The sequence below is a fragment of the Hermetia illucens genome, chromosome 6 (genome assembly GCF_905115235.1).
Source record: "Hermetia illucens chromosome 6, iHerIll2.2.curated.20191125, whole genome shotgun sequence".
NCBI lineage: Eukaryota > Metazoa > Arthropoda > Insecta > Diptera > Stratiomyidae > Hermetia > Hermetia illucens.
This window is the reverse complement of record NC_051854.1, coordinates 40,147,526-40,171,945: the sequence shown is the minus strand read 5'-3', so window position 1 is coordinate 40,171,945 and position 24,420 is coordinate 40,147,526. Positions and strand designations below refer to the sequence as shown.

The 24,420-nt window shown below is 40.5% G+C and overlaps 2 protein-coding genes across 3 annotated transcripts; one reads left to right on the top strand and one right to left on the bottom strand.

Annotated features, from left to right (window-relative positions):
• Positions 1 to 90: 90 nt before the first annotated feature.
• LOC119660620 (transmembrane protein 216-like) lies at positions 91 to 13,343 on the top strand. Its single transcript, XM_038069322.1, has 3 exons — positions 91 to 444; positions 507 to 747; positions 12,995 to 13,343. The coding sequence occupies exons 1-2, from the start codon at positions 225 to 227 to the stop codon at positions 698 to 700; spliced, it is 414 nt and encodes a 137-aa protein (XP_037925250.1). The 5' UTR covers positions 91 to 224; the 3' UTR covers positions 701 to 747; positions 12,995 to 13,343.
• Positions 13,344 to 13,415: 72 nt separating this feature from the next.
• LOC119660618 (growth hormone-regulated TBC protein 1) lies at positions 13,416 to 21,731 on the bottom strand. Of its 2 annotated transcripts, none has more exons than XM_038069320.1 (6): positions 21,442 to 21,731; positions 14,575 to 14,762; positions 14,262 to 14,519; positions 14,019 to 14,201; positions 13,846 to 13,958; positions 13,416 to 13,793 (listed from the first exon to the last, which is right to left on the bottom strand). In XM_038069320.1, exons 1-6 carry the CDS (start codon positions 21,459 to 21,461, stop codon positions 13,566 to 13,568), a joined length of 990 nt encoding a protein of 329 aa, XP_037925248.1. In that variant the 5' UTR covers positions 21,462 to 21,731; the 3' UTR covers positions 13,416 to 13,565. The 2 variants fall into 2 exon arrangements, with proteins under 2 accessions (XP_037925248.1, XP_037925249.1); XM_038069321.1 differs by lacking the exon at positions 21,442 to 21,731 and adding an exon at positions 21,184 to 21,425.
• Positions 21,732 to 24,420: the final 2,689 nt, after the last annotated feature.

Here is a 24,420-nt window from a genome sequence, read left to right as displayed (position 1 = left end):
CAGCACCCACACTCGCGATACACAGTTACGGTTTGTGTGTTGGGTAAAGATTCAGCTTGTAATTTAATATGACGGGACGTCAAACTTTATGGTCAACCCTGCCAGAAAGTACTTTTCCCATCGCTCGCCTTGATGCGCTCATAGTATTTTCGAATAGTGATACTTTCATTAGAGTCCCCGTAAATATCCAGTAGTGGGTCGGTGAATTACTCGTACTTAACACTATGGTGAATGCTAGTTTAGCTTACGAAATCCTCATGTATTTAAATTCATTTTACTTCGGAATGTTCGCTGCCTGCGAGCTGGGGATCGGTGTTCTAAAGGCTATCAACTTACAATATACTCAAAGTGTTTTAATACGGGAATCATGTCTTCTGGTGGTGCTTTGCTTGTTAGAAACAATTCGGATAGTTCTAGGGAGAAGGGGGAGTCTGAGCGACCGCGGTAAGCATCTAAAATCCCACTGCTGTCTAACCTCATTGAAATATTGACTGTTTTATTTTTAGGATGGCAGGTTCTTACATCAGTTGTCCTATCGTTGCCGTGCGCTTGTGGTGTGGGATATTTTTTAATTTTCCAGACATATATCCTGAGATTAGAATATATATTATGTGCCTTAATGCTGGCCCTCCACACAACAGAAATAGTGTTTTCTGTTATGTTCATTTGCACACTGTGTCGCCCTGTGACGTATACCTAGCGGTTCCTGAAACATTCGAGAGGCCATCTGAAATGTCAATGACACAGGTAAATAATGTTCACTGCATTCGTTGATTAGTTTGGATACTTTTTAATAGCATGTCTGCGAAACCTAAGCATAATAGAATTCACAATCAATCAATGAGCAGACAATAAGCCACCTACACTTCCATTACCGACAAGCAGGCGCTCCGCAGAGCACCGCCCTAGTGCCGCACTTGCTTGCAAAATTATTTTATTCACTTATCTTTTTTGGGTGCGGAAAATCTAAACTTTGAAACTCAAAGGAAAATTAAGCACTTAGGTAGCTACGAGTGTATCACTTAGGCGCCAAATGGAGGGTCAATTGGTTGTTTCTTTGTCAAGGATTGATTACTTAGCTATCCTTTTATCAGAGAAAAGGTTCCAAAAGCTTATCGGAAGCCTGTGAGAGAAGCCAAAGGTACGAGTAACATCGATCGTTTCAATCTTAATTAGGACCCGGTAGTGCTGGAGTAAGAACGTCGAGCATTCGCAGTCAACGTTAGACTGATTTGATAAATTGAAACGGGCTTGATATTAGCATTACGCGGTGACTTACAAGACTCCACCAAGGTACATGCACTTCTATTGTTAGAGCGGCTTCAGTTAGTGAAAAGTACTGAGCAAAGGAATGCGCTACACCGGAGTACACCTTAGCGCGCGATCGCGGACTTCCACAAACTGAACCGTTTTCCTAGTGCAGAAATCACGTGCTGTTGATCGCTGCCGCACGACCAAAATGCGCTCTTTGAGCAGCAGCTGATCGACCAAATTTAAAATACTCAAAAAACCATGAACACGTTTGACTCCATTGAGACAGCGGACTTGCTTCAGGTAGTATCTAAGACGCCGGTAGATTACTACCTAGTCATTGGCATGCCTGATACAGAAAGATAGTAAGAGTATGTAAGTAAGTTGAGTTGAAGCTATCATGCCCAACTGCGTCATTTTGTGTTGCAATTTCGAGATACAGATACGAGCAGACCAATGTTGATATCTTTGCTTGTAAATTTGGTATCATGGTCATATTATAAAGACCAGTTGGAGCATGTACAAACTAAGAAAGATTATCCTTCAAGCGGACGTTCTAAAAGAAAATTTCCTGGTATTTAAATACAAAATTATAAACTCCCAAAATCCTGTATAATTTAACCGCCCACGGTTTACTGCTCGTCGTTTATTGTACCCTGCTGGTTCCCAAATCCCCAGATAAAATTTATCATCTGAGATCCAACTGGTATAGTGACTAATGTGTGACCAGTAGCTGCCATAAATAACACACAAATTTCTCTAGAAATACGAACATTATCAAATGAAAACATGGATATCAGGCGGCAGTAGGCAAGGGCGACTAAATACAACTTGGGGTCAATGCAGAACAAGTTCTCTAAAAATGCATTTTTTTACGAATCAAGTAATGAGCAACGAAATAAGTTCGATACTGGAGCAATGACTAAACCACTCGTTATACATATCTACCACTGGGTCAAAACATTGCGTAGGCGTTGTACTCGATACAAATATAAAAACGAATCTGGAATTGGAAGTCGCTCCGTAAAGACCCAAAACAGTATCAGATCTTATTTTAAATGGTCTGTGAGAACGATTCCTTAAAGACCTTTCAGTAGTTGAAGTTAATATAAATCAGCTTCACTGTATAGAGTAGGTATCAGTGGCCGCTCCAAGGAGCCCAATTATCGCTGTGGTACGCGTTTTGATACAACAAACTCCTAAGGCCGTGATTGCTGTTATGAGAGCAGGGAGGCAGAGTCTAGCCGACTCAGATCCTCAGAACCAACCCATAGCATTCACAAAGGAAAGCAGCTCCCCCACCCTGCCACTAGAAATCTCTCTGAAGTTCTCGAAGAATGACTTACCCAGTGTCCGTAGCCTGACTCTAGCTAGAGCTGGGCAATCTCAAAGAAAGTGCATGAGGGTTTCCCTTCATTCTCCACAGCTTCGGCAATGCGAATTGTAGGATATGCCGAGACTGGCGGCATGGTCCCGTATGGGTCAGTACCCCGTGCATACCGCAGTAATCTTGAATGAATTTGCACGCGTCTGACACAGGAGCTCTCATGATCGGGCTATGTTAGAGGCGGGCCAAATTCTCCTTGACTTGGCACAGCTCGCCATCTAAGGCTCGCGGCTGCTAGGTAGTGCGAATAGACTCTACTCCTGACAGCCGCCAGCGAAACACCGACTGTATTCACCGAAGGGCTGCCAAAAGCAGAGCCTCCCTTAGCCAATCCGTCAGCCAGCTCATTCCCCTCCATGTTCCTATGCACTGTGTGTATTCGAGAAAACCCCCGCACCGACTTCACAGGCCATCTTTAATCCATCGGTAAAGAATACTGAGTCATAACCTTGCAACACGCCGTCGCCGATCTTCTTTACAGGCCTTCTTGACCGTCAGTTCTATATTCAGTCTCCAATTTAGCTTTGACTCCAAGATTACACCCAGATACTTTACATTAGAGGAAAGAATCAATCTTTGTTCATTCAGCTGTGTTCGACCAGGCCGCTAATGCGATAAATTGATAAAAAAATAGATCAGTCAAAAATTAGCAAAAAAAAACTCCAAGTAGCCATCTAGGCCTTGAAGGCATCCTGTCAAGACTGCAAGTAGACCAAGAAATCGTTAAAGACCAAGATTATGTCCCTTCGGTAGTGCGCGATTCTTATTTTCAGTCTTTTGAAGAATTTTATACGTACAGGAGGTCCCTCCACTTCTGCACGAAACCTTCCCTCTTTTCATAGCACTGCAGCATTTGCATGTGCTTTTGTTCATCGGACAACATTTACTGAACCAGTTTGGCTAATATTTTTTCGATGTTCAAATTTTCAATTAAACCGAAATGAATGCTTTCGTTTCATTTATTCTATCAAGGCTCAAGCGGCCATCCGTGTTCCAATGCTTGATGTGAACAAATTATGTCATTAAAGAATTTGTGACTCGAACAAACAGGTATTCTCAGAGGTCTCTTAAGTAAATGAAACCGTTTCTATGCCAGATTCCCAAGTGTCATGCAAAATTCGATAAAATAGTGCTACTCCATAGGACGAACAAATGAGCTTAGTTATACAACTTCAAAGCAGTGTTCATGGGAACATACTAATGTGACTTTCAGGCAACTGGGGAACGGCTGAGACTAGACACGTTTTGAAGCTACACTCCCCTCCCCCCTACTGCGCTATAGTAGATGGCAAAGCACTGTTTTCTATAGCCGGGCCAGAAAAAATTGGTTACATTATTTATGGTACATAACATTTTTGTGTTTGTACTAAAATCGGTTAGCTTCAAAAGCTACCATCGACTCATGCCACAAGGTTATATATGTCTGTTGCCACTTAAACGCCTCCTTCTCCTAACACTCTCCCCGCGAGATTGTTAAATGGCGGGGCTGGATCAGAATTGATCACGTTCATATTCCCCTCTCGTTCCGTTTTCTGGCTAATCTTATCCTGTCTAGGCTACTTGGGGTTGGCGGTCATCGGTATTTCAACTTCATTCCATATCGCCTTGAACTTCAACATGATAAAAATAGGGGCTAACGGTTTCATCCAGGGCAGAGGCAACTCATGATACGCTGCTCACCTGCCTCTATTTTTAAACGATTGGGTGCCATGCCCCACACGGGAGATCCGTGGACCAAAAAACGTGAGAGTAAGTTGCTCTCCTTTTGGTCCGGTTCAACATCAAGTGGATGTGGACTTAGGATCCCTCACTATCCTAAACAATAATTCAACATGATGTTCTCAGGTGTTGAGCGCTCCCTAGTTGTAGCTTCTAATTCAGCCCATTCAACTGTCAACTTTGGGCATTGAAATAAAATCAATTTTGCATCCTCTGCAGCGTTCTCGCATTTTCCTCCATATGGTAAATTGCTACTGCTAGATAACCTCAATGTCCGCTTTATAGCTGCGCTAGATCGAAACCCACTTCACCGTGCCATCTTGAAATATCCTATATGATTCCATGGGTTCGCCCCCGAACTACAAACTGATTCTTTTCGTCTCTTTCAAACCGACGACTGAAAATGACTTGAAATCCTCTGCAGAAAGTATTTCTTTCTTAATTCTGATCTTGACTCATGTAAAAATAAATCCTTCATTTGGACTCTATTCTTTGTAAAAAAAATAACACTTGTAAACCAATTGCATTATTAAGGGATTATATATCGTTGTGTGGGCTGAGGAAGTCGGAATTTTTTTTATTGTATATTCTTTAAGTACATAATGTCAAGAATATTCTCACTAAATTTCATAATGATCGGAACATCAAGTCCGAACTTATAGCTTTTTGTAACGCGTTACCTCGCTGCCCCAGGTTAGTTGTTATATACAACACAACAGCCTACAAAAGAAACTATAATCAAATCGATGTTTGGGATTTTGTGATGCAGGAATCGACGACTTGATGTAAGTTCAAATAAGTTAACTTTTAATATGAGAGAACAGAAAATTTTGAACGCGGTTATCTCAAAATCATATTTTGTTGAAAGTAGCTTCGCGGTAGACACGATTACTTAAAACAATCTATTTAACAACAAATTTTTACTACTTATTATGATAATAGCTAGACGTTGATCGAAGGATCTTCAATTCCGTTATACTTTTTTTAGGTAGAAAAAATGAAAATTTACCTCACAAATGTAAACATTGTATTAAAATCGTAACCATTTTTTAAGTTTGCATTTTCACAAATCCTTCGTTTAACGACTGGACAATCATCATTAACGGCGCAACAACTGGTATCCAGTCTAGACCTGCCTTAATATGAAACTCCAGACATCCTGGTTTTGCACTGTAGTCGACTAATTCGATATCCCTAAAAGGTGTCTGGCGTCCTGGCCTACGCCATCGCTCCATCTCAGGCAGGGTCTGACTCGTCTTTTTTCCTATCATAGATATTGCCGTCCTGCGAATTAAGCCACCGATAAAACAGCGTGAGGAAAGCACTGGTTCGCGGCGCATTAAATGGTGGCGATTCGGTGAGAAGAAAGAAGAAACGATCTCACTCATACCATTGTCGACCATTACGAATGTGGAAGAATCGTGGAACCAAATGAAAGACACGATCCACAAAGCGGCCTCTGCAACCCTCGGGGTCACCAAGCTGGGTAAGCGGTACATCAACCGAGATACTTGGCTTTGGAATGATGATGTTGAAATGAAGGTCCGTGAAAAGAAATGCCTCTACCACAAATTTCTCGACGATAACACACCGGCCAATTGGCAAATTTATAAGAATGCCAACCGGGAAGCAAAGAAAGCAGTCACTGTCACCCGAGCGAACCATTACAAAAATCTTTACGATAAACTGAACACTCGGGATGGCGAGAGATCTGTATCGACTTGCTAAAAACCGTAACGAACGTACACAGTATATCGAACACTTCTGTTGCGTTAATGGCAAGAACGGTACATTTCTTACCAACCGTCGAGCTGCAACGGATAGATGGGCAAGAATACTTCGAGCAGATATCGACTGATGAATTTGCTCATCCTTCACTTCCACAATCATTGCCGACGTTTGGAGCAGTTCCACCTGTCCGCGCAACTGGTGCTCAGAGGTCGCGGTGAGGAAGACGGGGCGGCACCCTGTCGGCCAAACCAAAACCAAGTGGCCGAGGAGAACCTCCATAGTGGTGGCACCGGGAGCCGCTGTACTCACTTTGGTGATGCAGTAGGCGAAAGCTCCAAAGGTCTAATCAGGGCGATCAGACCCGAGTCTGCACGGGGACTGATCTAAAGTGGTAATTGGCCACGAAACCTTACCAGGGGTATACTGGTACCATTCGAACCGGGACTCTTGGACTCTTATACTTCGGGTGAACTCCCGTTGTATGTGAGTACAGCTCGGTTATTTGAAGTAGGCCCCCTAGTGGGAGTTTCATGGGGGCTGTGGTTATGCTCAAGCGAGAAGAGACCTTCGGGCCTCGGCGTGGTGTCGCGTTTCAACACGGGTGCCGTACCCCTTAGTTCAGTAGAGATTTAGGTATGTCTTGCATCCACCAGTATGAATGCTGCGCTTGGTATAGACTGGTACCGTTGTTGCTTGTCTCAACGGGGCTCTGATTCTTCTTTTTCTTCAGCCTTTGTCCCGTTCACAAGCGGGGTCGGCTCATCGTGATCGGCTTCGCCATTTGGCTCTATCGAATGCCTGATCTGGGTGCAATCTCGAGGCTTTCAAATCCCCATCCAGCGTATCAAGCCACCGTTGCTTAGGTCTGCCTTTTGGTCGTTTACCATCGACTTCGATGTTCAGACCAATCTTGGCAAGTGAATTCCCGTTTGCACGAATTGCGTGACCATACCATCGAAGACGCCTCTCTCGCAACTTTTCCACGATCGGTGCAATCCCATAACGATCGCGGATATCCTCATTTCGGATGTGATCTAAACGTGTGACGCCACTAGTCCAACGTAGCATCTTCGTCTTCATTACCGCAAGACGCCGTCCATTGTCTTTTATGGTTGGCCAACACTCCGAACCATAGAGAGCGACTGGACGGACGACATTGCGGTAAATTTTAGATTTGAGACGTTCGTTGATACGTCGATCACAAAGGACACCAGTTGTGGAACGCCACTTCATCCAGGTTGCGTTAATGCGTGAAGCAATTTCATAACGCAGCTCTCCATTGGCTGATAGCGTTGACCCGAGGTATTTAAATCGCTCAGTTCTGGGCAGGTCACTGCCGCTGACAGTGATTGTGCCTGTTTCATGGGGATCGGTCGTCAAAAATTCAGTTTTGTTTAAATTCAATCTGAGACCGTGTTGCATGAGGCGATCATTCCATTTTTGAACAAGTTGCTCGAGATCATTTTTGCTATCAGATGCTAGGAAAACATCATCTGCATAAAGCAGTGTGTAGGGCGCTGGACGTTGGGGCTCTGATTGTGGTCACAAAATCAATTCATGTCTTAAGAAGACCGTAGGATTAAGTCTTCACGACAGGTACCTACGTTAAACACTCAAGGATTTAATTGTCCGCGCATCTGAAGTCGAGGAGGCAATAAAACGAAGAAAGCCACAAGACCTGACATCGCATCTGAGCTGTGGCAAGCGAAGAGCTGGGACCCAACACTGTGGCTCAGTGAATTCTTTATTCGGGTTATTCTGGAAGGAAGAACACGATCTGACTAGAAAGAAAATACCACTGTTCCAATATGGGAAAAGAAAGGTAGTCTAGCAGAATGTTAAAATTACCGTCCGATCCGATAACTTTCCCATACCATAAACATTTTTGAACGAGAAGCATCGCCCTCTTTACATTGCATTTCTGAATCTAGAGAAAGCGTTTGATCGTGTACCATACGAACTCATCTGGTATGCTCTACGACAACACTTAGTGCCAGAAGAACTCGTGCACTGGGTTCAATTGCTCTACCACGATCCGAAAAGTAAAGTTCGAAGTATGGCGGGTGTATCAAAACCGTTTCGTGTCTCTGTTGGTGCTCATCAAGGGAGCACCCACTCACTACTCCTCTTTGTTCTTGTTATGGACACCGTCACACGGGGCATCCAACGCCCAGCGCTCTACGCACTGCTTTATGCAGATGATGTTCTCCTAGCATCTAATAGCAAAAATGGTCTTGAGCTACTTTTCCAAAAATGGAATGAACGGCTCATGCAACCCGGTCTCAGATTGAATCTGAATAAAACTGAATTTTTGACGGCCAATCCCCACACACAATCACTGTCAGTGGCAGTGATCTACCAAGATTTAAATACCTCGGGTCAACGCTATCAGCCAATGGAGAACTGCGTTATGAAATTGCTTCACGCATTAACGCAATTTGGATGAAGTGGCGTTCCACAACTGGTGTTCTTTGTAATCAAAGCACGTCTCAAATCTAAAATTTACCGCAATGTCGTCCGCCCTGTCGCCCTCTATGGTTCTAAGTTTTGGCCGACTATAAAAGACAATGAACGGAGATGAAGATGTTACGTTGTACTAGTGGCGTGGCACGTTTTGATCACATCCGAAATGATGATATCCGCGATTATTATGGGGTTGCCCTGATTGTAAAAAAATTGCGAGGCGTGTTCGATGGTATGGTCACACGATTTGCGCTGACGAGAATTCACTTGCCAAGGTTGGTCTGAACATCGAAGTCGATGATAAACGACCAAAAGGCAGGCCAAAACAACGGTGGCTTGATACGCTGGATGGGGATTTAAAAGCCTCGAGATTGCATCCAAATCAAGCATTTGATAGAGCCAAATGGCGAAACTGATCACGACGAGCCGACCCCACTTGTGAATGGGAAAAAGGCTGAAGAAAAAGAAAAAGTGAAGCATGATATCCCCAAGTTTGATCATAATCATGCTATTATAAACAAAGCCACTGTAGCTCAAAATTGTCTTCTCAGCGTAAATTTACTGCAATCCAAAATATTAAATATCAATATCAGTGGATAGTTTGACATAGTGAATATGCATATACATTACGGGCTATGTACAAATGGGATGTGTGTATGGTGGGGGAGAAGCTATAGCTTCTGAGCACTCAGGCCGTGTTGGTCCATTATACTCGCCTCCGGATTTATTCCGGTTTCGTTAACGTATCGCAGGATTTCCGTTAGTGGATGTGATGCTACCCGTCGCAATTGGAGAACATCGACACCAAAGATCTGATGCCTGATGCGTCCATAGGCGGGACATTCACATAGGAAATGCTCCGTGGATTCCGCTTCCTCATTACAGGAGGAACACGTATCATCTTCGGTAATTCCTATTCTGAACATATGCCCAGCTAGTGAATTATGGCCTGTCAGAATGCCCACAATACATCTGCAAGTCCTCCTGCTTTTCGACAAAAGAAAATTAGAATTTGTCTGTTTATTTGTTCGGACATGAATTTTTTCAATGCAAGCATGCCGAGCATAACACACAATACTATTGTTTTTCGAGTTTTCAATTTCAGCGACTAGACAACACAACATACTAACGATCGTGTCCATGGTAAATCATTCCCAATAAAGAAACACTTCGGTGAAATAGCTATAGATCAGCTTTTTTTCTTGAAAAAAAAAACAACTACCTCGCAATATATATTAATGATGTGGCTAACAGTTCTTTCATAAACGTTTACTAAGCTGTTGAAAAAAAACCAGAAAAATTTCTCCATACACACTTATTTATAGGTTTCTGGGAGGTCGCTCAGTTAGTTGCGGACTTTGTTGGCTCAAGGGCTCATCCCGTGTGTCGGATCCGAGGAATTGATTTTTTTGGCATCAATTGCATCTAGATATATTGCCAAGTGATTTTTTGATATTCTGAGTCGTTTGAAAATTACAGTGTTAAACAGGTAAAATGTCACATGCCAAGTTTATCGCCATAATAAATCGCGTATTCATCAGTCCGGGCGACTTTCGAATGCCTTCGCTAAAATCATAGGAATTGAAGCCAAGCCGTTACTTGTGTTTCTTCAAGAAACCTAAGGTTTATGGACTAGGTATAGCATATTAATGGTCAATTAAGGTTTTATGGCTAAAAATCGCATTCTACTTTTTAACTGAGTTTTTCTCGAAACTGCATATTAAAAATCGGCTGCCACCATAGCCCAAAATCTATCAAAGGAAATTCTTTGAAATTTTCACGATTTATTCAGAACATATTTCTACGGTCCGCAAACTAGGATAATTGTGGTTCATTCAGTAGTTTTTTTATTCATTAAAGAAGCCTTGAAAAAACGAAAAATAAACAAAAAAAATTTAACAAGGCACCAAAAATTTAGCTTTTAATATTTTTTAATAAGCCTGTGGACTGTAGTTAAGTCTGCATGTGAAAATGTCGTTGTTTTTTTTTTCTTCTTTGAAATGAACGCAACGCCCTCTAGTGTGACTGCAGACAAACACATTTTCGGGAGATTGGTGTATAAATTGCTCTGTATTTCACTAACGAACTTGCTATCGAGCTGAAAGAAATACTATACACGCTCAAGATATTAATAAATACGGTCAAAACTTCGTATCTTTATCCAGTTCTTCACAAAAAATTTTTAAAAAAAGCGAAAAAAAAACTGCCCTCACACGGGATGACCCCCTTAAACAATTACTTGTTTACAAATGATGAACTTTTCAATCTAATGTTATACGATGGCTCCCATTTTCCTTCAAATTTCAAATGTCGGCAATGTCTCAGGGTTTAATCTCATCAATCGATCAATTCCACACAGTAGGGATATTATATAATATAATAATTCAACCAGGCTGCCATTGCTGATTCCGATGATATCTTGCGTAGATGAAGTCATCCTGATTGAATTTGAGGCTTTGTTCTTCGAGTTTGTCGTTTGATTGTTTCTTCATATTGACGTCTTTTTGCGTAGGTTTGCTTGAAAATATTAAAAGATCCACGACGTCGTAATTTACCGAGCAAAAAGCCTTAAAGAGGCTTCGGCTCCCATCTGGCAGCCTGACGTTTCAATGTTGCTAGGTAGATATCAAGATACTAAAAGTACGTTCAGGTTCCGTTGAGTATACCCTGTCCACGAAAATGAATGTCTTCCCATTCTGATATTTTGCAAGGTTAAGTGAACGCAAGGTCCTCTTCCTCGATTTGACCATAGTTTTGCTATGCCATTTCGAGAAGTGTGTGTTGCGACCATGGTGTCAAACATCAAATTGTATCAGAGTGAAATTATGCGGTGTTTCCAACGATTAATTAATTGAAATAATAAAACTTGTTGTTTCTTTTTCGTTGGTGTGGGTATTTATTCTTGCAAATACCGATATTTCGGGAACCACTTGTTCCCTTCATCAGTGCAAACAAGAAGTAGATCTGATTCCCTTAACGTGCCGGGATACTTACTAATATTGTGCTGATCACTTCCATTTTTGATCTTTTTCGAGAAGTTGGCCTATTGGTTGGCATATTTGACGCACATTAATGAACATTTGATAGTTTACCATTCCGGATTAGCAATACATTATTCACGATGTTTAATTTACAACGCGCGCTTCCCATGTTTCTCAATGATATAACCAAGATGTTTGGTTTATTCCTGGAAGAATGACGCTAACGCTAACCAAAGCGGTGCGGTGTGACTGAGCCGAGTTGTTGTGCGATTGTTGTATCGCTTCTTCAAATGTTTGATGATATGACATTTTTATCATTTCTTCTTTGCGCAGGGTTAGCTTCAACCAGAATTCAATGTTAAGTTAAATAATTACTTCATTTAAAATTGAAAAAAAAAATACATTCTATAATTGAACATTGAGAAAATGTTGAATACCCATCTTTATACCTACTTTTGTATATATGCTATAGATGGTTCTATTTTTTAACAATGTTCATGTATTTGTTTTTAGTAAAATTTCAGAAACTGAAGTCTTTGTTTTCACTGAAGGTACGATGACACCTACGCCAACTGCGCGGCGTAGTGCGAAACCGTCTTCACATGATTTGCAACGGGGGAATACTCAAGCTATGTTGGGCCGTGCGCCGTCATTTCTGCTGCATTTTATCAATTATGGTTTGCAACCACTTACTAAATTGTCAAAACGTACAGATGCTTGCAGTTTGCTAACGCACTACTGAAACATGAGCATGGCAGAAGTAGTGCTAAAGCCCGTGTGACATCAAGCTGTCTAGGACCGGTCGTACTTTTAAGGTTTTCTTAGAAGCCTCGATCCACTTCGGTGCTTTGTCATTCCTAAGGTTGTCGATGGGGGAAGTAATCAGCCCATCTTTTCTTCACATTTTCCGTTTCTGCTAGATTTCCTGCCGCGTTCCTATCGTATGTAATTAAACGTTGAAAAGCTGTCGTCACACGCTTGGTGTTTCAATAGTTCGATTTATTGGTCCAGCATTCCGACACGATTTGTGGCAATTGTTTCATCTAGAGCTTTTGAATATTGAATTTTGCCGCAGTTAGTACCGCGTCATGCATACACGTCAACGATGCTTCAGGTTGCTCGTTTTCCAACGAGAGTCGACCACGTGATTCGGTAGTGTGACCACTCCTCTGGGACAGATGAGGCTGTCTATTGTATGTTTTCTTGCCGGAAGCATATAGATGGAATCAAGTTCAAGCTGCAGACAAGTCCCTGTTCACTAACATTTGCGATAATTAAATAATTTTGATGCCGCTTGAGTGTAGTGAGTGGTATGCTGTATGTAGTATAGTCAACTTATCCACTTTCAACGACAATTGAGTATTTTTTTATAATCCCTTGAATTTATCAGATAAATATCGAATGCATGAATTAATTCCTATAGTGTTCAATACGTTTATAAATTTTAATTTTCACTTTTCAGAAAAAGGGAATCAACAAGCTACCTGGAACTTTCGACTTACATTACAATGCAATATGACCAGATTCTTTTTGATAAGAAAATAAAGTTTACACAGCCGACATTTCAAATCAACTCTACAACTTTTCATAAAAGTATCTAGTCAAAATGAATCAAATATAATAATTTATTGTCGAGTTTTTGCTCCTCTTGTTTTATATTAAAGTGTTCGTATTTTATACTAGTCATTGTAATTTAATCAATCGTAAAGAATCGTTCGTGTATTATTAAGTCCAACATTTGTATTATCATATTCAAAATCACAATCAAATCATGTTCAAAAAATTTGCAAATAAAATGCCTATTGCACAAATTATATGGTTTTTATTTATAATTCATGGTTCTGGAATGTGGGAAAGAAACTTGCGGAAAAATAGTCACAATCTTAAAATGAGTCAATAATTTAATTCCATTTATGCTTACAAATAAACACAAAAACAATACATTTCGATTAAATGTGCTCGTAGTACTTCACCGATGTACACATCAGCAACTATGTATATAAACTGCCTTCAGAGAAAACCTGGAAGAAATGCTAACAGTTTGTTCGATCGATGCAGATCAATCTTAAACGTTCCAAGTCTCTTCGCTTTAAGTTACCAGGTACTTTGAAAATGTTTTTCATAAAATTATGACAATCGGTGGCGATCTCGCCTTTGATAATTTCGTTGCGAAACAATTCAGCTAGCACAGATATGTCGTCGGCTTGTAAAATAACGTTTCTATGCGCAACAATTAGGGTGATTCCTACTCGAAAGAGGATCTGCAAATCATCTATTAAGTATTTTTCTCTAAAGACACACGAATTGCCCTACCTTATATCCCTCTGCGAAAACACAATCCCAAATTCGAAGCACAGTTTCGGTTGGCAGTACTTCCGCAAATAGGCACACGAACCATTTGCTTGCTATCACAGTGTATGGTAAACCTACAACGGGCATAAATTCATGAATCTGTATAAAAATAGAATACCAGCGGCTTCACAAACCTAAATTTTCTATATGATTATTAACTTCAGGTACTTTTAATTTGATTAGCTCTTTTAAAACAGCTAAATCTCGAATTAAATTGGTCATTCTCTTGGTATGATATGAAGGAACTATTTTCTCGACAATCATTTTAAGCAGCCAAAATGTTGGTTCCTCTTTTTGTGTAACTATCAATAATAGACCTGAAACCCAGTATGTCTCTTAAACGTCTGTGGTTTAGTGAAGAAATACTTTGATAATACCTGCTATATAATTCAGTCCTTGGCAGTAGCCTACGTCGCGGTTATGGTGTGCGTATGCAATAAGAACATTGAAAAGCTGTCTCTTTTTCGTTTCGAAATGAATATTATCGGGGAAAGTACGTGGAAGATCTATTTTAATAGCTTCCACTGTATCCCTATCGAATTGCGCTCTCAGTAAATTACTATAGAGATCTGGAGATTGCTGTTGATTTTGATATGCACCAGATACTTTCATCCACACTTCAGTGCGATAGGACGCTTGAAGGAATTTTACATTATTTTTTAAATAATTTAAATATTCTATTATACACACTGGGTATTCCCTTTCTGATATAACGTTTAAGAGTTCGAGTCAATTTCGAAAAATCTGTATTCTTTCGTTTCAACGTTTCCCATCGTATTTGTCGTTCTGTTAGGACTTTCAGGTAAGATGACATAAACTTTTCGTATACTAAATAGTCGAAGTCTTCTGGGCGTTGAAATCCATACTCGTCAACGTCACTGGAAATGGTGATAAATATATAATTAGATTTGAATATTGGTAAACTGCAGTAAATAGGGATTGATAAATGAGAAAAATAAATCCGCCCTGTATGTTTTATTTATGAAATTCAATGATTTTGAAACTATTTCAATGATTAATGTAAAAACCATAATCTTCTTGGTTTGAAAATTCCTTAATTTTATTGGTATTATAATAATAATAATCGTTGGCGCAACAATCCATATTGGATCAGGGCCTTGAAGTGTGTTAGAGCATTTCATTCAAGACCGTAATGGTACACTACAGAATAGCCTGTAGGAGGCAATGTGTTCAGCATTGCGCTCGCCCGAGATTATTATCTTGATTTGTACTCATTCACAGCTGAGTCGACTGGTATCCGACGGCAAATCACGATACAAATTCCACTGCCACCAGTGAGATTTGAACCGCGACCTTCCGTACGATAGCCTTGTGCTCTAACCACTCTAATTTTATTGGTATTGTTTCAATAAACTGGCTTATTAATGTATGAATTTAATGTTTTTGGCGCAAATTCCATTCAAACGATGTCCATTTGGTTCATAATTGTTGGTTGAACTGTATTTGGCTTCACATGGAAAGCATCTTTGATCAGGTGCAACTTCAAAGTGAAACAAAAGCGATATGCAAATGTATAGCTGCATAAACAGTTGCATTATTAGGAAGTCCAAAAGGTTCCTTTATATTTATAAATATTTTTACTGTATACGTGGGATTTCGTAGTTCGTTCCCATATGTCCAGACAGAAAAGCAATTTTAATAAGGTTTTGTTTTCACGCAGAACTTGCAATAATATAGGCTTTAATATGAAGTACCATACTGGAAAGTGTGATGGAAATCCTACAATTATTACAAAGTTATAATATGTGAAAATCGCCTACTCCCTAAGAGAAAATGTCAGTACCACATCGAGTATATTCAACATACATACACTATAGGCTCTTTTTAAATGGAACCACCTCCAATGTTCTTACATAAAAAATTAACAAAACCTTTCTTACCTGAAGCGCCGAGCTTCCGGTTTTCGACTTGTTAAAGGCTTAAAAATGATATTTGCATATAAAAACTTTATTGACTTTAAACTAACACACAAATGAGAAAGAGAATACAAAGCGGTCTTTTTTTCATTCTCTTAGTGGGTACATATGTATAATATGTAAACTCGAGGCTACCAACCCCGCTTTCTCTACGTGGAAAGAGGGCCTGGATTTGGTACCAATATTGTGGAGCCAAAACCTTGACAAGCTAATCGGTCACTCTCTTCATTATCAACTATGTCCGACGGCTGGCATCCATTTCAGGTCCATTTCATTCAGTTGGTTCAATTAAACCAGCAACTAATGACAACTCAAACCCAACTTAATATGACGTCCCCGATAACGTTACTTGACTATTGGAACAGATTCAAAAAGGACAATTCCGATAGTTTTGCCGCAGAGATATGACCTGTGGTCATCATTTTTCTGACGGTTTGCTGTATTTCGCGAGGTGCCGTTTCTCCTGATTATACGCAACTTGATGTGGCACGACACAATAACAACGCTATATCCGTCCTGACAGCTTTATACAAAATATGAAAATACAGTTATTATCAACATCAAGTTGAGAAGACTTTTGGGTGTTAATGTTTTACAGGCCCGATGCGTTCTATACCACGGTTGGAGACAGAAGACCGGCTTATTTCCATGCGGTCCTTACTGTCCCAACCAACGGCATTTTCTCACCGCTAATTTTCCACTTCCTCGGCTAGTTCTAAGCGAGTTCTAAAGTGAGTGGAGTTCCGCGCCATCTACCCGTCCGCATCCGCGACATTCGAAATAAATTTCGAATGCTGCGGATCCTGCCGCGCCACAACGGTACCGACTAATAGTCGGGTTTTACGAAAACATCGCTGAACCTGATTTGCCTTCCATATCGGGCCAGTCTTTGAGCGGGTAGATTCAGAATAGTCTTAATTGTGGCTGCAAAACCAGCCTTAGCAACAAATTTAGCTTGTAATTAACCCAGTCTCCCTAGCGTTCACTGTAAGTCAATTTCAAAAGTATAAGCTGTAGATCACCTGTCCGTCAATTTGCTGAAAATTATTTTCTCTAGATCGTCCGCAAATGCTTGCACAGATATTCGCGCCTTTCAGACGCCGTAACAACGTAACGGCCAATAAGCAGAAACCATAGTAAGAAAGAAAAAACTCCCGGAAATATCTTGTCCCAATAGATTTCCTTTTTGACTATGATGTGGATCTCCCTACATTCCAGCATGTGAAGGATCCATCTGATTAACAGCTGATCGATTCTATGCCCTCATGCCGCGTGATACAACCTTACGAACGAGAATTAGATGCAAATACCTTCGATGTCCTTGAATATATCCAAGGCGCATTTTATTCGAATATTGCTTCCTCAATTTTTGTCGTAAACTCATGGACTGCTATCTCCGTGGATTAGCCCTTTCGATATATATTTCAGCGGCCACTTGTGAATGTATTTTTAGTTTTTAACTTCATGCCATGTTATTGAAATATAAGCATATGCTAAGAGTGCGTGATATATATTCGGAAAGTGTGGAGCCAGTGTGTCCATTAACTCTACTAGGAAGACAGGGGTGATGTTATCTTTCTCCCCTTTTGTCTCGTTTAAGTAAAACTATAATATTTTGCGAGAAAACGTCAAGTTTGTCAAAAATAGTTATAGGTAGCGACAGAAAAGAGGGAAACTTAAAAGAAAATTTACCGTATTTAAGGTTAACTTAGCACAGATTTACCTGAACAGATAGGTACCTAAATATTATGGGTAAATCAAATGACATCTTCTTTTTCTTGTTTTTTAAGTGACATATAACTCTCTTAAAAATTATTTCGAAACTTGAAATTGGTGGAAAAAAGGATAGTATTGTAGTCTATAGTCGGTTGAAGACAAGGCTTACAAAACCAAATTCTAATCAGACGTTCTCAGAATATCTAGTTCTCTTGCACTTCGGAAGTTCAATTAGAGTATATATATCACTGTGCAATTGCAATGGTTCTTTAAATATTGTTTTTGTTACTACGAAACATTACAATTGTAGAACATTGTAAAAGTTGAATTATAATCATATTGTATCGTATACCGGTATCCGGTCTAGGCCTGCTTTAATAAGGAACTCCAGACATTCCGGTTTTACGCCGAGGTCCACCAATTCGATATCCCTAAAAGCCGCCTGGGGCCCTGATCTACGCCATCATTCCCATTTCAGAGAGGGTCTGCCTCATCTCTTTTTCTACCATAGCCCTTATAGACTTTTCGGGCCGGATGATCCTCATCCATACGGATTAAATGACCCGTCGACCGCAACCCATTGAGCCGAATTTTATCCACAAACTGACGGTCATGGTATCGCTCATAGATTTCGTCGTTATGTAGGCTACGGAATCGTCCATCCTCATGTAGGGGGCCACAATTCTTCGGAGGATTCTTCTCTTGAACATGGCCAAGAGTTCGCAAATTTTCTTGCTAAGAACCCAAGTCTCCGATGAATACATAAGGACTGGCAAGATCATAGTCTTGTACAGTAAGAGCTTTAACCATTTTTTGTAAGCTGAAATAGGCTCTGTTGGCAGCCAACAACCACGCGCGGATTTCATCATCGTTGCTGTTATCGGTTGTGATTTTCGACCCTAGATAGGAGAAATTTTCAACGGTCTCAAAGTTGTTGTCTCCTATCTTTAATCTTCCCGTTTGACCAGTACGGTTTGATGTTGTAGGTTGGTTGGTTTTTGGAGCTGACGTTGCCACCATATATTTTGTCTTGCCTTCATTGATATGCAGCCCAAGATTTCGCGCTGTCTGCTCGATCTGCATGAAGGCAGTTTGTACGTCTCGGGTCGTTCTTCCCATGATATCGATATCGTCAGCATAGGCTAGTAGTTGGGTGGACTTAAGGAAGATCGTTGTTGATGTTGAATGGTCTCGAGAGTGATTCTGTTGCTTTTACCTAGTCAGTCCTGAAATGGTCATGTACAGTTTTGCCCAGGTAATCATAGGCGACCTTGAAGTCGATGAAAAGATGATGCAACTGATAACCATATTCCAACAGTTATTCCATTGCTTACCGCACAGAGAAAATCTGATCTGTTGCTGATTTGCCTGGAATTAAGCCTCTTTGGTTTGGGCCGATGATGTTCTGGAGATATAGGGTTATCCGACTTAGCAAGATAGCGGAGAATATCTTATAGATTGTACTCAGCAACGTGATACTTCTATAATTGCTACACTGCGTGATATCTTCCTTTTTATATGTGAGACAGATAGTGCCTTTTTGCCAGTCGTCAGGCATTGATTCGCTGACCCATACCTTGAGCATAAGTTGATGAATCGCTTGGTGTAGTTGGTCGCCCTTATATTTAATCAATTCGACTGTAATTCCACCAGCTCCTGTCGACTTATGGTTGTTAAGCTAATGGATTGTGCGGATTGTTTCTTCTATGGTTGGTGGTGGCAGCATTTGTCCGTCATTTTGATTTGGCGGGACTGACAACTCGTCGATATGCAGTGAGCAGTTTATAAAAGTACTCAACTACTGCGATGAGCACTTTATAAAAGTACTCAACCCATTGCCCCAATATGCCTATAAGGTCGCAAACCAGATTTCCTTTTTTGTCTCGAGTGGATGAATACTTTTTCCAGGGTCAGGTTATAGGGGACACATGGCATCCACTTATCTTAGCCTAGTTAGCCTTATCAATTTTTTCGGGATACCGAATTATCCCATGGCCTTGTACAGTTTTACTCTGTCTATGCTACCATAGGCGGCTTTAAAGTCGATGAAAAAAAGATATAACTGAGGTCCATATTCCAACAGTTTTTCAATCGCTTGCCGCAGAGAGAAAATTTGATCTATTGTTCATCTGCCCGGAATGAAGCCTCTTTTGTATGGGCCAATGATGTTCTGGGCGTATACGACCTAGCAAGATAGCGGAGAATATCTTGCAAATGGTACTCAGCAGCGTGATACCTCTATAATTACTGCACTGTGTGATATCTCCCTTTTTATGGATGGGACAAATAATGCCTCGTTGCCAGTCATCGGACATTGATTCGCTGTCCCACACCTTGAACATAAGTTGATGAACTGCTTGATGTAATTGGTCGCCTCCATATTTAACCAATTCGGCTATAATTCCATCGGATCCTGGCGACTTATGTTTTTAAACCCATTAATTGCACGGAATGTTTCTTCTATATTTGGTGGAGGCAGTATTTGTCCATCGTCTTCAGTTGGTGGATGGATTTATATACAGTGAGCAAAAGTGAAATCCGTACAAAATACATAAGTGTTCAGGAAAGGGTTAAAAGGAGTTGTATGTGTTTTGTTTTCTACAAGAAAGTTACGTAAAGTCTGTTGAACATAATCCAAAAAGAAACAACGAAAAAAGATAAAATAAAATCCTTGCTGAGAGCAAAAACAAAAGAAACTCTATTTTCGTATGCAAAATTGAAATTCGGACAGTGACAAAAAATAGTAATGACATTAAAAACTCAAAAAGTGGCTAGTTAATACTCCGTATGGAGGCTGTTAACATCATATACATCTTTCACTTGGCAGTGGCATGGATTTACCAACTGTTTGATTTTTCATCATTCGAAACGACGTTCCATGAACTATTTTTTCTTCGAAATGGAACCTTCGCGAAGCATAGTTTCGACATACTTAACGAAAAAATAAAAACACATACAACTCCTTTTATCTTTTATCTTTGAGGCACCCATTTAAAGCCTTCACTCCCTTATGTTCCACCCAATTTCAAAAAGCACTAGCTGAGCAATTTGATTTCATACCCCACATGACCATGTTCTGTAAAAAAAAAATGGGTACACCCCTCTTTGCATATATGGGGAGCCCCACTTTCAAACTCAACACTTGCTATATGTAAAGGGATTCACAGACGACGGGTAAATCATTTCACACAAAACCTTCAAAATGGATTCATTGTATGACTAATTATTTATTACTTTATTATTTTATTATTTCCACTTCCGCGTGTTACAAGATAATCTCTTGCATATATTTTCCTACAATTCATCCATATCTAAAATTGCAACTTTTTTTTAAAAAGTTTTGCCATTATTTAATATGCTAGAGAGTATTAAGATATTTTTAATCGTGATAAGACGGAATCACAGTCTTCTCCTCATAAACACCAGTGACTATTTGCTTTCACAGTTCTAAATGTCAACAAAGATAAGGCGGTTTATTTAACAGAGAACAGAATATGCTAACCAAAGTCATTATGCCTTCATTTTATGTGAAATTATTTACGGAAAATGGAAACTAATAATTTATACTCTATCTATGCCAGAGCGCCTTTTTCGGGCGCATTTGCTACTAACGGAAGCAATATAGTCACCAGTCACGGTTGCTTACCACACCAACAGCATAAATACACGACTTTTTAGAATTGTACGGTGGGGAGGGAATCTATTTAGGAAAGCACCGGAGTTGATTCATTCGATAAATATTTCAACCGGTACTCAACTTGGTCACTCCATTGAGTTTAGCCTGATCTATGAGAGTTGATTTTTTCAACTAATGCAAATCGGAATTCATGTGCGCCAATGGAGCGACTACTGTCTGCATTTAATCACCACTTTTCCTAGATGCTCAGTTATAGTTGCAACAAACCTGAATTTAGAATTCGCCATTTGGGAGCTTGTCTTGCGAAATTAGCAAGTTTTCACATGAGCATTAACTTTTAATTAAAAGGGCGCGTCGTTAAAGTTTTAATCTAGTGACCCCGACTGATTGCTGTACATGTTGACGTTCTTTTACTTTTTTTGTACCCGCTAACTTCTTCGATTCACGTCACGAAAGCAATTTCACTTTTAACAGAACAGATGGGGACAGCAATCCACTCCGCGACCCGCCAAGTATTAAAAGATTATGGCAGCGGCTGTCACCGTGACAAATCTGACATTTCGCGATGGGAGAAAAAAATATGGCCCCATTCTATCGGTATTCTAGTGATGAAAAGTGGAATCTCTTGTATTGGGCGTTGTTGATTTGGCTTTAATAAGCGGATATGGAAGTACGTCATTGGGTTGGTCAGTATTCAGTCGTGAGTTTGGTTATTGATAAAAGGCGAGGAAACAGCAAAGTCATTGAACTTTCAGTTGCGATGGTATAAGGTCCTCTACGATCATTTTCTATGTTTTATCTATCAATTTCAATATTTCACTCATGGTTAGATTGGTCAAGTTAAGAACATTCATCATAGTCTCGTGTAGAAAAAGGGTGCGGTATGTGGCAAATGTATCAGAAAGTTACTATTGCTAATGTTCAATTTGAGAGAGGAATCCTAAATTCTAAACGAATATAAGAATGTGTTCTCTGAAAAATATGAACAATTCAAATACTTCGAAATCAAAAAAATTATCTTTTAACAATTTTGATCGAATAAAAGGAACGCATCAAAACTTTCCGATTTTTTATTAAGACCTATTCAATGTCTGTTTGTCTTTTTCTTTGCTGGTGGAAGTCCATCGTGGATACGCATCTGTAATCGATGACGCGCATTCCGATCTCCTATCGGATAAAACCTTCCTTACTTCCTCCACACTCTCCGCGGGGCCACCGTTCTGGTATTGTTTCGCGATGGCTATTCAGTTGTTAACTGTTCGCCTTAGATGAATTAGCTGCTTTGAGCGGTATTAATTGCAGTAGCTTCCCTTCTATGTTTCCAGTCCGCTTCTGCTCTTTTTAGTCGGTAGAGCATCCGCTTATCAGAATTTCCACTGTTAAACGGGTCTTTAGCTCAGTCTGCAGATTTCTTCTTGGACTATGAAATCTGAGGCAATTGAAGCAAATATATTCTGCATCTTTGCTTGCGCCTTCACACATAGGACATTCTGGTGATTCGACGGTTGAGGTAATATCTGCACGCACCACTTATGAACTGAATTAAATAGTTCAAAAAGCCCACGGACCCTCTTCCCGCCCAACCGGACCGAGGGGCGACCAACCTAAGGATGGGCTGAAGGCAACATCCAAAGGCCCGCATCACAGCGATGATGCGTTTTAACGCAAAGTGTGTGCGACCATGCGAAAATGTATTGCTACATCCCGCTTGTCGCAAACACTTCAGCCAATGACGCGGAGGTCCTACACTACAGAGACATGGATCTTATATTGAAGACAGTGCGGATCAAGACTGAAACCCATTAGGTCAGATTGTTACCGGACAGGACTCTTCGGACTATAGCACAGGTTGCAAGGATAACTGCTTTTTGCATCTCCATGTATAGTCCAGCCCTAAGATCGAGCGTTTTCAGCGCTTTATGTAAGTTCTGCGGGACTAATCCCGTCGCTGAAATTATTACTGGGACTACTTGGATCTTTTGTAGTCTCCAAGTCTGCTTCATATCATCTGCCAAGGGGCCGTAGTTCCGGATTTTTTCGTGCTGTTTTTCAACAGTGTTCCGGTCCAACGGTACGGCTACATCGATTATAAAGCACGCTCGTTCTTCCTTCAGAAGCAGAACTAGATCGGGTCTGTTATGATTAACATTGTGGTCGGTGGCAATAGTGTGGTCCCACAGTAGTTTGACCCGATCATTTTCCAAGATTCTCTGCGGAGTATACTTATAGTAAGGATGGTAGGTTGCCACTAAGTTATACTTCAACGCAAGGTTTTGATGGAGAATCTTGCAGACGGAGTTATGACGATTGGTGTACTCGGTACCGCTCAACATCCTGCACGCAGATGTTATGTGCTGGATGGTCTCCTCTTCACAGTTGCATAACCTACAACTGGAGTTGGTGATTGAGGAGTCGTGAAGAATGTACCGTTTATAATTTTTTGTTGGAAGCGAAGCATCCTGGATTGAAGTTAGGAATGCTTCGGTCTCATAGAAAAGTACACCATTTGTCAACCATTTGTTGGAGACTTCGATGTCAATGCCTGACAACAACAAATTTTTTATATGACCTCCGTGAATGGGTTTCTCTTTCCACATGTCGATCTTCTGTTGGACTGAAGTAACATTCTACATGGGATCCCATTCTCTGCTTCTCAAGTTCAAAGGAGATAATTTATTATCTGCCATGACGGTAGCCTGATGTATTTGGCTAGAGGATTGTTTCTCATAGAAAAACTCACGAAGAGAATGCACTTGATTGTAGTGCATCGTTTTTAAATCAAATACCCCCCTTCCTCCCTGATGACGTGGGATAGTGATCCTCAATTTTTCGGCAGCTCTATTGTGCATGTTGTTGTTTGCAAGAACTACCCTTACCCGTCTATTGACAGATTCTAAATCAGTATTACTCCACTGTATCACACCGAAAGTGTATAGAAGGACGGGAATGGCAAAGGTGTTGATTGCCATGATTTTATTTTTCCCGTACAGCTCAGTTTTAAGGACAAGATCCAGACGCCGCTCAAATTCCCCCAGCAACTTATATTTCATAATTGCCACAGCAGGTGTTGTTGCTTGCAATATGCCGAGGTATTTGTAGACGTCGTCCGAATCCATGCCCTCAATTCGGATGTTATTTTGGCTGTATCCTTCGTTGTCGGTGTGTTTTCCCCGAACAATTGTTTTTATGCGACATTTCTCCAAACCCAACTGCATGCCGATATCCCTACTGAACTGGATGGTGATG

What these genes read in the sequence shown, in the direction of transcription:
- LOC119660620 (XM_038069322.1), top strand. Translation starts at nt 225, where the DNA reads ATGGTGAATGCTAGTTTAGCTTACGAAATCCTCATGTATTTAAATTCA. An exon ending in GGGGAGTCTGAGCGACCGCG is followed by an intron (nt 445 to 506) that starts GTAAGCATCTAA and finishes TTTTATTTTTAG; the next exon opens with GATGGCAGGTTCTTACATCA.
- LOC119660618 (XM_038069320.1), bottom strand. Translation starts at nt 21,461, where the DNA reads ATGGCGAATTCTAAATTCAG. An exon ending in AGGACTGAATTATATAGCAG is followed by an intron (nt 14,202 to 14,261) that starts GTATTATCAAAG and finishes ACTGGGTTTCAG; the next exon opens with GTCTATTATTGATAGTTACA. An exon ending in TTTTCGCAGAGGGATATAAG is followed by an intron (nt 13,794 to 13,845) that starts GTAGGGCAATTC and finishes GATGATTTGCAG; the next exon opens with ATCCTCTTTCGAGTAGGAAT.